Source organism: Cinclus cinclus, chromosome 3, assembly GCF_963662255.1.
Source record: "Cinclus cinclus chromosome 3, bCinCin1.1, whole genome shotgun sequence".
Taxonomy (NCBI): Eukaryota; Metazoa; Chordata; class Aves; order Passeriformes; family Cinclidae; genus Cinclus; species Cinclus cinclus.
This window is the reverse complement of record NC_085048.1, coordinates 111038595-111052916: the sequence shown is the minus strand read 5'-3', so window position 1 is coordinate 111052916 and position 14322 is coordinate 111038595. Positions and strand designations below refer to the sequence as shown.

Sequence of the window (14322 nt, the reverse complement as noted above, 5' to 3'; positions counted from 1 at the left end):
CTCTGCTGTCTCCTGGGCCAGGTGGGGCTTCTGCACCCAAGAATGTTCTAAAAGGTCATCCAAGGATGGCCTGTCTGCAGGGTCCATGGATAAGCACCACCTGATCAGGTGCTGGCACTCTGCAGAGAGAAACCAGAAACTGCTGGTCAGCTCCTGTCCATGCTCTCCCAGATTTCACAGTGCCCACAGCACACTAAGAGTGCTCAGAGCTGTTCGCACAGCTTCCCATCCATCCTCTCTTCTGGAAGAGAGCAGCAGAAGCACACGTGCCGCCTCCTCCAGCTCAGCCCAGGAGATGAACCTCCTCCCCAGCTGCAACAGCAGGACACTTATGTGCCACCTGCCCTCTCCCAAAGCCGTTCTTGCTCCTGTGCCTTGAAGGCTCATCCCCACCTTGAGACACCCGGGGCGGGAAGAAGAGCTGTCCCCGGACGATGTCCTCTCTGCTTTTGAAAGGAAGGTGCCTGCACACCAGCTGATAGAGCAGGATGCCCAGGGACCAGATGGTGGCTGGCTGGCCATGGTAGCGGCCAAAGAGGATCCACTCCGGTGGGTAGTACTCCCGCGTTCCTATGGCACACGGGCACAGCTCATCAGGCCAATGCTGATTGCTCCCTCCCTCCCAGCCAGCTCCTCAAAAGCCAGCCCCAGCTCCTGCCAAAATGCAACTTGGCTGCAGCCGGCTGAAGCAGCATTCCCCCTCACTCCCTCCCTCCCTCCCTGTGTGTTCCACCTGTGGAAGCACAGGGGAGAAGCTCCACTGCCCGGCTGGGCCCCGGCTTTGGGCTCACCGGCCATCTGGGTGTAGAAGGTGTCCTGCAGGATCGTGCCGCAGCCAAAGTCGATGAGCTTCGCCTCGCCGGTGGCCAGGTCAATGAGCACGTTCTCGGCCTTGATGTCGCGGTGCAGGACGCCGCGGCTGGTGCAGTGCCGCACGGCCCCCAGCACCTGCCGGAACAGCGCCCGCGCCACGGGCTCTGGCAGGAACCCCCCCGCGTGCAGCAGGTGCCAGAGGTCCTGACAGCGCTCCGGACGCTCCATGACCAGCGCGAAGCCGTCGGGCAGCTCGAACCAGTCCAGGAGCCGCACGATGCCGCGGAAGCCGGGCCACGACGCCATCCAGAGCAGCACCAGCTCCAGGGGCACAAGGGCGCCGTCGTGCTGCGGGGGAGCCGCCATGCCGTCAGCGGCGCCGATGCTGCGCTCGCCTTCGCCACCCCCCGCCCGGCGCCACCGCAGCTCCCATTGCCCATGGCCCGGGACGCTGCGCGGCCCCCGCTCGCTCCACGCTCGCTCCCATCGCAGCGTCCCGGCTCCCACCCGGCCGGGCCTGGCCTTACCCCGCCCGCCACGCCCCGCCGCCTGCTCCCGCTGGCCCCGCTCACTCACCAGCCGCGCCCACTCCAAGACGCGGTCCCGGGACACTCGCTTGATGGCCACCTGCAAGCCAAGGCGAGCGGAGGGCTCAGCTCGCCGCCCGCCGCTCGCCGCCCCCCTCCCCGCTCCGAGCCGGCCCCGTCTCTTACCGGAACGCCGTCGGCGAGCCGGGTCCCGGCGTAAACGCTGCCGAAGCCGCCGCTCCCCAGCAGCGGGCCCTCCCGGTACAGCTGCTCCAGGGGAGGCTTCTCCGCCCGTGCGGACGGCACCGCGCTCTCGGCATTCTGCCTGGGGCACCCGCCCGCCCCGGCCGCCGCTGCTTCCCGAGCCGCCCCGGGCTCCGGCGCCTCGGGGCCGGCGGCCGAACTGCCGGGCGGCGAGGCTCGCTCGGGTGAATGCGCCGGCGGCGGGGCGGGAGCCGGGCGGCTGCGGGCCAGCTGTGGGCGGAACCGCGGGAGGGGCCTCGGTCGGGGCCGGGCCAGCGCCGGGGCCCGCGCCAGGCGGAGCCAAGAGACGGTGCTGCTCCACCACCGCCACCAGTGCAGCGAGGAGCTCGTCCACAGGCTCTTCAAAAGGTGCCACAGGCGGTACGGACTGAGCCCCGCGGAGGCGGCACCGCGGCGTGCCCGACAGGGGCGGGCAGGGGGCCGGCTCGCCCACGGCCGCCTTGCGGGGCGCGGCATGAGCCGGGCTGGGAGAGGCGCAACAAGGAGGGGACTGAACGGGATCACAGGGAGTCTGAGAGGGAGAAGGGCACGGAGGGCGAGCGGGAACTCGAGCGGAAAACCGATCGAAAAACCGATCGAGAGAGGCGCTGCTGCTGCTGCTGCTGCTGCTGCTGCTGCTGCTGCTGCGGAGCCGCCGGAGCGCGCGGCCGTTCTGCCGTTGCCTCCGCGAACCCAACGGAGGAGCCGCCGCGCGCCCCGTGGAACACAGGAAACAAAGTAAGAATAAATGAAGCTAATTCCTATTAGAGAAATAGCCAAATAAAGCAGTGGAGGCGTAAAGAAGACTGTTGGCTTGTGGCTTTCTTGTTTGAGTGAGATGAAGCATTTTGTGGGGAAGAATTGCCTCTTCTGACAATTTTGCCAGTGTGGGCTGGAGCGGAGCTTTTAAATTTCAAGTAGCAAAGAGAAATCGTGTCAGTATTGTCATCCCTTTTCATTCTCTGCTGAGACACTTGCAGGCTGCCCAAAGACATCGTCTGCAATATGGAACTTGGACCCAAATGGATTGTTAAGTGTGTCTGGATGTCACCAAATCTATGGGAATGACAAAAACTCTCCAGCAATATTTTTAGTGTTAGAGAATCTAGGAACAATGATATTCTGACCACGATGTTGTTCTGGCCGGGATGTGAAACAGAAATAATTTAATCCACACGTAGCCCTGGTGTGCACAGAAATTTTGTTTGTTTATTTCCTGTCAGTGTTAGTGGCAGAAGCATCCATTGCTCAGTTTGGGAAGGCTGACCCCTGACATGGACTCTCCTCAACTGTGTCTCTGCCTCTGACACTAGAGAACACTGAGTGCCTTGAGAGCTCGTGTTGCCTGTGGAATGCTCCAGCTGACTGCCACCAGAAGCTGTGGACATTCTTTTGGTATCTGATGCAGAAAAGGAGTTCTCCATAATACCATGCTACTTAAACCCACATTGGGATGCGGCTGTGTAGTGGCTCACCATGGAGCAGATTGCCTGCTTTGTCACTGCCAGCCCTGCTGATCCTGCAAGGGACCCTAGTGTATCCCATGCCTGTTTTGCCTGCAAGCAAAGCTTGCCTTGCCTTAGTAGTGTGGAGTAAATAGAGAAGTAATAAAATGGACAATTAAACAAGTTACTTTGGAGGAGATCCTCCTGCTTTCACACATCAGCCCTGCACCTCATGCTCCGTATCCTAGTTTGAATGGACAGGTGTGTGCTAGGGAGAAAGCAGGACCTTCCCTTGAAATGGAGAAAGTAAAATCCTTCCCACTGAGTCAGTATAATTTTGAAATCAAGAGGTTCTCAGGGAAAGATAGGGGGACAGGAAGAACAGTTCTCTACTAAATATACAACAAGGCCAATCTAAACAACAATAACTATGAAATTAACAGGAACCCAGTCACAGTTCCTTTGGTTGTGTGCTCTTTTCCCCCCTGGTGCAGTTACCATCGCCATTGGCAGTGAGCTCTGGCAGGTTCCCAGTGGACAGGGCAGGTGTGTGGATCCCTGCACAGCTGCAGGAGAGCTGGGGGTGATGGCAGCTGTGTCCCAGATGGGAAGGGTGGAGGAGAGACTCTGCTCACGAATCCTTGGAGCAGTGTCGGTCCCGGTGCTCCAACAGGATGCTTGGAGATAGCAAACTGAAGCAGGACAGCATCCTGGCAGGGGTGTGAGGTCCAACACCAGAAGAGGCAGCTCCTGGCACTGGGATGGCGCGGTGAGGTTTTCCAGCTGCCTTCCTCCTTCCAGAGCCAAAAAGGGGTGAGTACCAGTAACTGCCCCCCCACCCTCCTTTACCTGCTTCGAATCTCGTGGCCTTGGCCTCCTTCCCCCCACTGGCCCCACCCTCCCAGAGAAACTCACAAAATCAGGGAAGCTCTCCCTTCCCCATCTCAAGGTCTCAAGGACCTGGCCACCCCTAGCATGTCAGTGGGAAAAAATATAAAACTATAAAATATAAAAAAACAAAACATACCACCAAAAATATACACAATAAAAAATATAACAACAAAATTATTAAGATACAATCAAAATATATTTATTGAAACCTACAGATAACTATCAGAACATATGTACATCTGGAACTATACAGGCTAATGCATAAATCCATGTCTTCAAACGCTCTTTGGATAGGCAGCAGCTTCTTCCTGGGCTTGGAGGAAAGAGCTCTTCTGGACAGCAGGAAAGGACTTTGTGGGTAAATGCACAAATGAATGTCCAGAGAAAACTTGGTGGAAACACAGGAGCCAGGCAGGTCTGCAAAATGGAGACACAAAATGTAACAGAGGCTGCAATGCAAACCTAAAGCATCTGAAGCTCCATATTTCATAGAACACATTTCTTGGAAATTCATAAATAGCTGCACAGGGAAACATTCTCCTACCATCACCCTCTGGAGGCAGGCCAGGGGCACACCCTGAGCCACTTCCACAGAGCTCCCAGGGGAACTCCCTGGCCTCTGGGCTGCCCTGGGACAGCAGGGAGCCCAGAGCCCTGTGCTTCCCAGCAATGGCTCAGCTGCACATGCAGCCTCCTGCTCCTCTCCCTGCCCCACAGCTCAGCAGCCCTACAGCTCCACGGGGCACTGGCAGCAGCACAGCTCATGGCAGGGGGCACCTGCAGGGCACAACTGCTCCCTGCCAATGTGCACAGGCTCTCCAGGCTGGCACAAGACCCTTCCTCCCGCCAGAGAGCGGCCCAGCTCCCACCTTACCTCTGTGGGAGGCTGAGCCATGCTAGTCCTTCACTTTGTCCTCAATCCAGAGTGTCTTCAGGCCCCTGAGCATGCCATGACTAGGAAGGGCAGTGGAGAGAGCAGGGGCAGATGCACACCCTTCCTGAGTATTTTGTCATTTCTGGCCCAGCTAAAAGGTCAGAAGCGCAGGTGTCCATCTCAGCACTTGGTCAACTTGCTGGAGAACATCAAGCCTTCACCAGCCCAGGATGTTGGAGAGGTTTTCCTGGACATGTGGGGGCTGGCTGGCAGCACGCTTCTTCAGCTTGGTGCCCATCACCTCGTAGAGGGCAGAGGCGAGCCTGGTGACCACCGTGCGCACATTGGCGCTGCGGACAGGCAGCGCCTTGTTCTCCAGGAAGGACCAGAGCACGGGCAGGGCGTAGCGCTGGACCACTTCAGGGCTCCTGGCATAAACCCCTTCCACAAGCACTGCCGGGACAGAGACACAAGCTTCTGAAACAACAACCTTAATGCAAACAAGGATCCACCTCGAGATTTGCTTCTTGGAAGCCTCTCTGGCTAAGAGCAGTGAAATAGCACACAGAGCCCCACGATCCAGAAATGGCCAAAGCAGCTGATCCTCCCCAAAATAGAACCACCAACACCTCAGGAGTACTGTCTCCAAACAAATACTTGCACCTGTGGCAGAACTTGTACCTTTACTGGATCATTTCACAACCTGTTTCAACATCAAGAATGACTAAAATGTCAACTTCCCTTTCATTTCCATTAGGAAGTTGTCTAAACCCACACTGAAGATTTGGAAATGCACCATGGAGATTCAATTGAAAGGTTTCTAAGAAAAAGGACAATTCCATCTTTGTGACCCTTGATGTCAAAGTGCCAGAATCCAATCTGGCTCTTCCCTTTGTTCAGTGGCACACAGCAAAGGGCACTATTAGACCACACTTCCAAACTCCAGCCCACCAGACATGGGTGCTGCTTGACAGCTGGATTTAGAAACATCAGTGACTAGCTGCTGTCTTTGGCACAATGCTTTTGTGCCTTCCAACAAACAGCTGCTTCAAACCTCAGGGTGTCTTAGGTAATTACCCAGACCTCATTGCTGTGGCATTTGTGCATCTGCACATTTTAATGTCATTCCCCCTCCCAATGTTAATGGCATTTTTCTTGCAATGTGCACTGCAATAGTAGAATGTAGAGAGAAAAATGCAACACAGATGAATGAAATTTAACCACAACACGAGTGTCTTCTCCCTTTCTCTCTGAAGCCTTCTCCCTGCTCAATTTCTGGACTGAACTTTGTCAAACACAGACAAAACATTGACAACCAACAGGCTCCTTGCATGGCAGATGTGGCTGAGACATCAAAACCTGAAATGCTCTGGACACCATTCATATTTTCTGATCAGGCAAAATGTTATGCAGTAACCACTTCTTATTCTGTGGTGGAAGAGACTTCATTTTCTCTATGCTCGTAATCCACCAGCAATCATCAATATTTAAACAGTTCCTGAAAGTGCCCAAAACCAATTCTGCCAAGCAGGAAAAGGGTTATGGCATCCATTTCAAAATGGATGTTAATTTCAGTTAAAATCCAATTCAAGACATTGGTCACAATGGAACTTGAGAAAACATTGTTTGTTCCCACTAAATCTCAGAGAGAACATCTGCTCTTCCTAAAAGAGTCCTAATTTATGTTTATTTCCTTTATTTGAAGAAGAGATCAAAATATCTCCAAAACTAAATTCCCTCTTCCTAGACATCTACTTTATTCCAATGCCCTTTCAAGCGCTTTTGACATTCTCAATCACCGAACACTGAGCATTTGAGATTGCTGAAGAAGACACAACATCTATGAAACCTTGCATTTAAAGATGCTGGCACACTTAGCAGTGCATTTAGACCCCGTTAAAGCAAGGCTGTAAATCATCTTGTCCACTATATATAGAGATTATCACTTTTCCATTCCTGGGCTGTTGCTGACATAGCAAGCTCCTCTGAGGAATCAATTATCAGCTGCATTTGTAGCATTTTGGACAGCACTGACACAGGAAGACACTGTTTGCACACCCTGAAATGCTCAGTCCAATGCCACTTTGACAGCACAGGCAGGGAGCCTCAGCACTCTGCTTCTGCCCCTCTGGCCCCAAAGGCTGCCTTGCACCAAATCCGTGCCCCTAATCTGGGTGCTGAGTTTTGACCTAAGCTGTGACCCCCAGGCACTGCAGGGTTCAGTCTCAAAACTTTTCAAGAGCAAAATGAGAATTCTGTGAGGACAAAAGAAACGGATTGCCTGAAACAGCACTTGCTATATTTTCCCTAAAGGACCAGAGATGACCCTGAGCTCCCAAGAGAAGAGCCAGCTCGGGTATTTTTAACCCCTCCCTTTCCTGGAGGTGGGCTCTGAGATGCCCCAGTGAGAGCTCGGCCCCAAGGCCGAGCGCCACCCCCGTGCCAGGTACTGCACACCTCTGCAGCAGCCAGGGAAAACCTGCCAAACACAGCTGCCATGGGCATTGGGCAGGAGGGACAAGCTCAGCACCTCCTGATTTGGAGCAGCTACTCTACTGTCTATTGCCAGGAATGCCCTGGAAATGCTCCCTGGGGAGACCTCTTGGCTTAGCAGAGGCCATACCTGTGATACGCTCTGTCACATCCAGCAGAGCTTGGCCACTCAGCTGACTCCATTGGTGGCTGAACTCTTTCATCAGTGCTACTTTATCTACAAGAGAAACACACGTTTCTGCTCACTCTTCTGAGGTCCTAGGAGAAAGGAGAGTGGGGAGGGGAAGGGCAGGGGCAGCCCCAATTTATAAAATCAAGTAATTTTCTGCTGATGTATATCTTTCCTTCCAGCCTACTTGAGGGGGGTTCAAATTCCCAAAGAAAACCTCTCCATTCACATTTGTCAATGCAAAGTTGTCTGCTGGACCTGGAGCTACGTTAAACATTTCAGATCAAGGACCTCAAGAGTTCAATCACACGTAAGCAGTGAAAAGGTTTTGAACTCCAGAGCAAACAGGAAGAAGCCCAGACTTGGGATACACAAAGGCACAGAGTCAGGCAGTTCAGGAGTTCACAGAGCAGCTGAGGTGGAGAAAGTGGAAACTCCCCTTGAAGATCTGCCTCTTCAACACTCCATTTGTCAGGCATATTTCTCCCGAGCAGCATTTTCAGTGCTGACATAAATCTCTGTGACAAAGGAATTTAGAGCAGTCCTTGCCTGTGTAGGTAATTGCCACAGCCATCCTGCTCCATGAAAACAACATGTGGAACAAGACATCACTGACAGCTGTATTTCTATCTGCTTGTTTTAAGGAAATGCACTTGGTGAATCATAAGTGTCCCATTTGAAAAAAGAAGACAAATGGGAAAGGTGGAACGGAGGCAGCTACTGCCTATAATGTGGAGCCTTCCAGGGGGCTGCTCTGCAGAAGCCATGATGGGCCAGTGTCCCTTCATGGCAACAGCAAAGCTGTTCATTTGGGAAATCTAATGGGGTCCAAGCAAACTCCAAAATCCCCTTTGCCTCTGAATTGTAGCAAAGCTGTAGTCCAGGACCTCCTCTCCAGACAAGCAGCACAGAGCCAAGGGCTCCTGGCACTTGTGGGAAATGCTGATGCACATTCAAGCCTCTTGGGGGACTGGTGCCTAAGGACTGCACCCCCACAGCTTCTGGTGGATGTCAGCTGGAGTGTTCCACGGGCAACAAGAGCTCTCATGGCACTCAGTGTTCTCTTGTGTCAGAGAGGCAGAGACACAGTTGAGGAGAGTCCATGTCAGCCTTACCAAAATGAGAAACGGATTTTTCCAGCGCTTTCACAGCTGCAGCATGAACCCCGGTATCCTTTGAGTTCAGGCTCTTTAGTATTCCTTCCACTAAACGGACAATCACGGGGTTCAAGGCATCTTCCAGGATGGCTATCATTTCTGCCAGCACGTCCAGCGCCATCTGCTTCACTCTCTTGTGCGTGTCAGATATTCTCAGGACAAAATGATCAAAAATCTGTGAAGAGAACAAGCAGCAGGAAAGGTGGATTAAAATGTCCTTGTTTGGAGAGGGGATGTAGAAATGAGCATTCAATACCCGAGAAGGTTACACACCATCTTTACCAAGTGCAATAGAGACAAGAATGGAAACGAGTAGCCACAGTTGTGTTTGTGCAAGACAGGATGGAGTTTGGAGAAGTATGTCTGTAAAAACATTTGGGTTATACCAACCCAGCCTGATACTTCTCTTCCACATCCAAAGCCATTTTTCATCAAGAGAAGAATTGCCATGCTTTCAGTGGCTGGATTCCTTTCATTGAACCCAGCTGGGAGTAGGAGACAGCAAAGGTTAGGGCAGTGGAAAATTCTGTCATCATGTGATGAACAACATCAATAGGCACCTGCCAGACAAATACAGCTGGACTGAAAGAACTTGTCCTGCATGCTGGACCTGAATTAAATTTGTCTGGGTAAGAGGGACCAGCCTGTCCCAACAAGGCAGGATGTAGTGCCAAGACAGACTGAATTAACTTCATTGCTACAGGCTTGGGAGAGGAGCTGAAGGGAAGGAACAGTGAAGATACCCTACATACTTGGACAATGTTTGTGCTGATGAGCTTGGGGCTGTTTTTGCACAGGTCTAGGAGGAGTGCCACTCCTTCCATCCGTGTCTCAAACCCCTTGGCTTCCAGGAGATCATCAAGCTTCTGGAGCATCTCCATTTCATCCACAGCTGGAGGCAACGTGACCTGGACTTTTGGATGGTGTAGGAGGCGTCCATCCGAGGTCGACTTCACCCTGGAAAATAAAAGCAAATGATGGCTTGTTGGTGATAATACCTGCAGATAATTGTGAGCAAAACATCCAGAGGTGCTTTACTCATGCTGTGATTTCAAGCTAGAGAATCATGAGGCTCTGAAAACAGCATGGACTTCAAGACAATCATTACGGGAGACAATCTACAAATATTATTAATGCAGATATAGGCATTTTTATCAAAGAAAATTTGTAGGTTAAGGAAAAAATCAGTGGCACAGGCCATCTCTCCAGAATGATCTTCCTGAGGAAGAGAAATGTCAAGCTTGTTGTGTGCTTTGTCACATCTAACAAAAGTGCTCAGTACCGTTGACTAGAAGGAAATGTGGCCTGGGGCTTCTTTGAGACATGGCTCCTCATCTTCACAGGGCTCTTGACACATGGGCGTTCACCCTTCTGCTCTTCCATCCCCTACAAGGACACAGAGAAACCCCACCAACATTTCGAATATAGAATAGGAAACTGTCTGCTTAAAAACACAAGTTAGAACCAGGATCACTGCTACCAAGTCTTAGGGAAATATTTGCAAACCTACAGAAGGAAACAGACCAGAGATTCAGTGATGCCAACTCTTTGTTTGCAATAGCCCAAGGCAGGTTATGGGTGCTGCCATAGTGAGCAGCAGTTTAAACTCCCCAGTTCATGAGTCTCGAGCATAAATGGGAATAATGGAAACTGGTAGGCACCAAGAGTTCTTATAGGAAAAAGCAGAAAAATTAGGACTCTTTGGGGTGGGCCAATTTTGTTGGAAGGTGATTTGGTTCAACACTCGCTCTCCCTGTTTGTGCACAAAGGGCACGCTCCCTTCTATAACGTAGATAAAAACAATGAAAGTCCCCCCAAGACAAATGATTTTCCTCTGGATGCTGCTGGATTCACCAAGCTTCTTCCAGCTCCACAGGGCTTGACAGCAGGGCAGTATTCCCAAAAGACAGACGGTAATTGTAGCAATTAGGATTGACTGGGACATCTGCTGCAGTTTTGGAAATTCTCTTGGCACTACTGCTTCCAGTGTCTTTTGCAAAGACTCTGTTCTCCTCAGAAGCACTTTTCTCACTTCATTGCTTTACTGGGAGCAGAGCAGGGACAGCAGGGTGGGGAGTTATGCTTAAATGTAAACCCACTTTCTCCTCTTCCCCTTTCCTCTTTGTGACCAATAGTCAAAATATTCAAAGCCCCACTTTTCCCCTAAGAATATCAGTTCCTTTGTGGTCTGCAGATGAACAGGCTGGGGATTAACAGCTCATTCCCAGGAGCAAAATGATTGAGCAGAAGGGGAATGAGATAAAGACAGTTTAGGTATGTTTGATGTCCTATTAGCTGTGGCTATACTTGCACAAAGGAGACATTTCTCCTGCCAAGCACTTACTTTCTTCTTTATTCTTCTCAGAATATCTTCCAGGTCACAGGCAGGAACGGATCGCTCCAAAAGCATTTTACATTTTGGATGATTTATCAACATCTTCACCATCTCCTGTCCATAATTCCTATGGAAGGAAGGAAGGAGGGAAGGAAGGAAGGAGGAAGGGAGGAAGGGAGGAAGGGAGGAAGGGAGGAAGGATTCCAGGAAGGAAGGATTCCAGGAAGGAAGGAAGGATTCCAGGAAGGAAGGATTCCAGGAAGGAAGAAAGGAAGGAAGGAAATCGAACAAACAAAGGAAACCTGTTAACCGAAGAGGCTGAAATTTAGAGGTCATTGAGCCACAGACAACAGCATTCTAGAAAGCTGCAGAAGAGGTTTAGACAGACTGAATACATTAGCCCTGAAATACTTCTAGAAAAGTTTTAAGTTAACAAGAAAGATCTGCTTTGGGTCTTTCAGTGATGAACATGAGGCAACATTTTGGCTCTGTGTTGTGCACCTAAGATCAAACAAAACTGTTTGACTGCCAAATCTGAGCTCTTTTGATCTCAGGAAAGAATCCTTCAAGTCACAGGAAGTTGGCAATGCTCCTTCTTGCTGGACAACCTCAGCTTACCCACTACAGTCATTTCCCCAGGTAATCCAGAGCAGTGGTCACAGCACCAAGGCTGACAGAGCTCAAGAAACGTTTGGATGATGCCCTTGGGCACATGGAGTGACTCTTGGCATGTCCTGCACATGGCTGGCAGCTGGACTCCATGGCCCCAATGGATCCCATACAACTCCGGGTATTCCATGCCTCTATGGCCCTTATCCACACCGTGAGGTAACTTAATATTGCCTTTCGTTTCCACTCTTTTGTGGTTTTACCTTTCTAGACAGACACAAGACAGTTTTCCTGCGTGAGGAGGTGAAATGAAGATGGTTACCTTGTGTCCTTGTGGCAGTCCTGAGCAAGCGTCCCTGCCGCGTGCGCCAGCCTCTCAGCCCTGGGTGTGCCTGCGAGCTTCGTGACTCCAATTTTCTCCATCAAGGACAGCAGCAGTTGCGCCGCACACTTCCGCACCTGGGCGTGGCGGCTCCTGGCAAGAGGAGAGCAAACACTGATGCACAGGGAGAAGGAGCAACAGCAGCACAGGCCTTGGCCAGAGCGTGCTCCCTGCCACTGCTGCGGGAAGGAGGCCTGGCTTCTCCCTGCAGCTTCAGACATCTGTAGAAGCTTCTGTCCTCAGAGAAACTCAAATTAGCATTGGACACAAGGACTGTCTGCAAGGAAGACGAAGGAATTCAGTCTCCCTGCACTACCTGATATTCAGTGTCTTTGCCACAATTTCCACTGAGAAAGATAAAAAAATAGATTACATATGAATTCTTTAGAAATGAAAGACCATTCATGCTAACCTATCAGAGGGCACCCATTACACAGAGCTGCAGCAGGACTGAGGCTCATTCCAGCCATTTATCCCCAAATCTGCAGAGCTTTGGAAAAATACAGATGCAGAGAAAACACACTGTGGGCCGTGAAGTTGCAGAATATGCAGCAATGCAGCCTGTTTCTTTTGTGAGGATTGGCAAGGGGTACATCTGAATGTTTTATCCTATTGCAAAGATGGGGAAAGTGTGGCAATCAATTTACCCAGATTGTCCAGTTCTAGAGAGTGTCTTTTGATAATTATCAGGCTCAGCACAAACACTTAAGGCAGCATTTGCATCAGCTATTCCATAGTAGTGGGCCTGTGAAGGTGTATGTGCAGTGATTCATCATCTCAAGGCTAACATGAAACACCAGTTTGATTAGAAAGTAGAGCTCTATGGCCAGGACAGTCATTCAGGACTCCTTTTGGCAGGAGCTGCACCTGCTGTGCAGGCTGTGTCACAGCCAGCACATTCTCCCCTAGGTGCTCCATACCCCAGCAAGTACCCTCCTTATTTCTCCAGTTAATGGCATCATGAGGATGCATGTTTTTTCCCAGGGCCTCTGTGCTTAGTGCAGTGAAATATCAAAGAGCACTCATAGCTGCAATTGCAATTGTCCCTCTTCCCACAGAAGCACAAGGCTCTATCCTTAGCCTTTGCAGGCACTTGCACTTCCCCACCATTCACCACATCTAGGCAACTCTGACAGACTGGGAGGACTCCAGGAAGCAGCGGGAAGATGAGTCAGAAGAGGTTTAGGTTGCATATCAGGAAAAGCTTTTTCACCCACAGGGTGCCTGGGACACTGGAACAGGCTCCCCAGGGCAGTGGTCAACAGCACCAAGCCTGACAGAGTTCAAGCAGCATTTGGACAACAATCTCAGGCACATGGTGTGACTCTTGGGGTGCTCTGTGCAAGGCCAGGAACTGGATTTAATCATCCTCATGGCCTCGTCCAACTTCCCATGTTCTACAGTTCTGTGATTCTGAGAACTCATAGGCTGAGGGAGGGCAGAAATAAGGGAGAAGAGGAAAGAAATGAGGTGGATTGGAGAATCCAGTCACTGAGTTGACAGAAGATGCAGGATACAGGACCCTTCCCTCCCACCATTCCCATTCTTTCTCTCATCCCTTCCCCCACCTAGAAGTACTCTAGAAGGTGAAGAATATCACTGAAACAAGAAACCTACTTGACTCCACTGTCCAGGAGAGCAGTCATTGCTCGTGCAGGAGTTACATTCTCCACCATGATCCCCAGGGTGTGACTGGCTGCTTTCTCAACAAACTCTGGCGAATTACACATCATGTGCAGAAGGACCCGAGCCACCTCATCCACCTCAGAGTCCATGTCCTTCTTCAAGGTCACAAAGAGCTCTCCCAGAGTGACAATGGCCGAGTAGGACACCTTTGAGCGGAGGTTGGTCACCTGGGGAAGTCATGAGGGGAAACATAAGAATGACCTCGGAAAGAAAACCAGTTGCCTTAGACAGACGACTCAGGAAATGACAACACATCCCACTGTGTCCAGAGGAACATAAAAGCACAATAAGAGCAGAAGAGCACATGCACAGCATGACACTTCCACTGGCACCAGTATCTGGCCTCAGACTTGCATGTAACAGGCCTAAAAATAAGAAATTTCATAAAGTATCTACTTAAGCCTTCTTTAATGTCAACTGCTTTCCCTTTAGGCTCTTTTCTTTGAAACACAAAGAACCAAATTAAAGTAAGGGCTGCTTTCAAACCATAAAGGCGTCAGTCATAAAGATAAAAGAGTCACGTGCTCCTGTTTAAAAAAGCAACACCAGCAGTTGAAGCACTCAGCCAGGAAACAGAAAACACACGCTCAGGTCTACAGACTAATTTGCAGTGTTGAATGACAGCTCGGGCAGAGACTAGGACTCTGAAAATAACATAATTAGAGTATCTTTTTCTGCATTTGCACATTTCATGATAA

General features: G+C 50.8%; 1 protein-coding gene across 1 annotated transcript in view; it reads right to left on the bottom strand.

Moving 5' to 3' along the window:
- Positions 1–14322, bottom strand: part of LOC134042025 (serine/threonine-protein kinase pim-1-like) — a gene marked incomplete at its 3' end in the record, with an annotated part of 31876 nt that continues 17554 nt past the window's right edge. Inside the window, exons 2-6 of the mRNA XM_062489099.1 lie at positions 1527–1661; positions 1390–1440; positions 792–1161; positions 394–570; positions 1–119 (exon numbers count right to left, since the gene is read on the bottom strand). Of these exons, the coding sequence (XP_062345083.1) occupies positions 1–119; positions 394–570; positions 792–1161; positions 1390–1440; positions 1527–1661 (852 nt within the window). The remainder of the gene's footprint in view (positions 120–393; positions 571–791; positions 1162–1389; positions 1441–1526; positions 1662–14322) is intronic.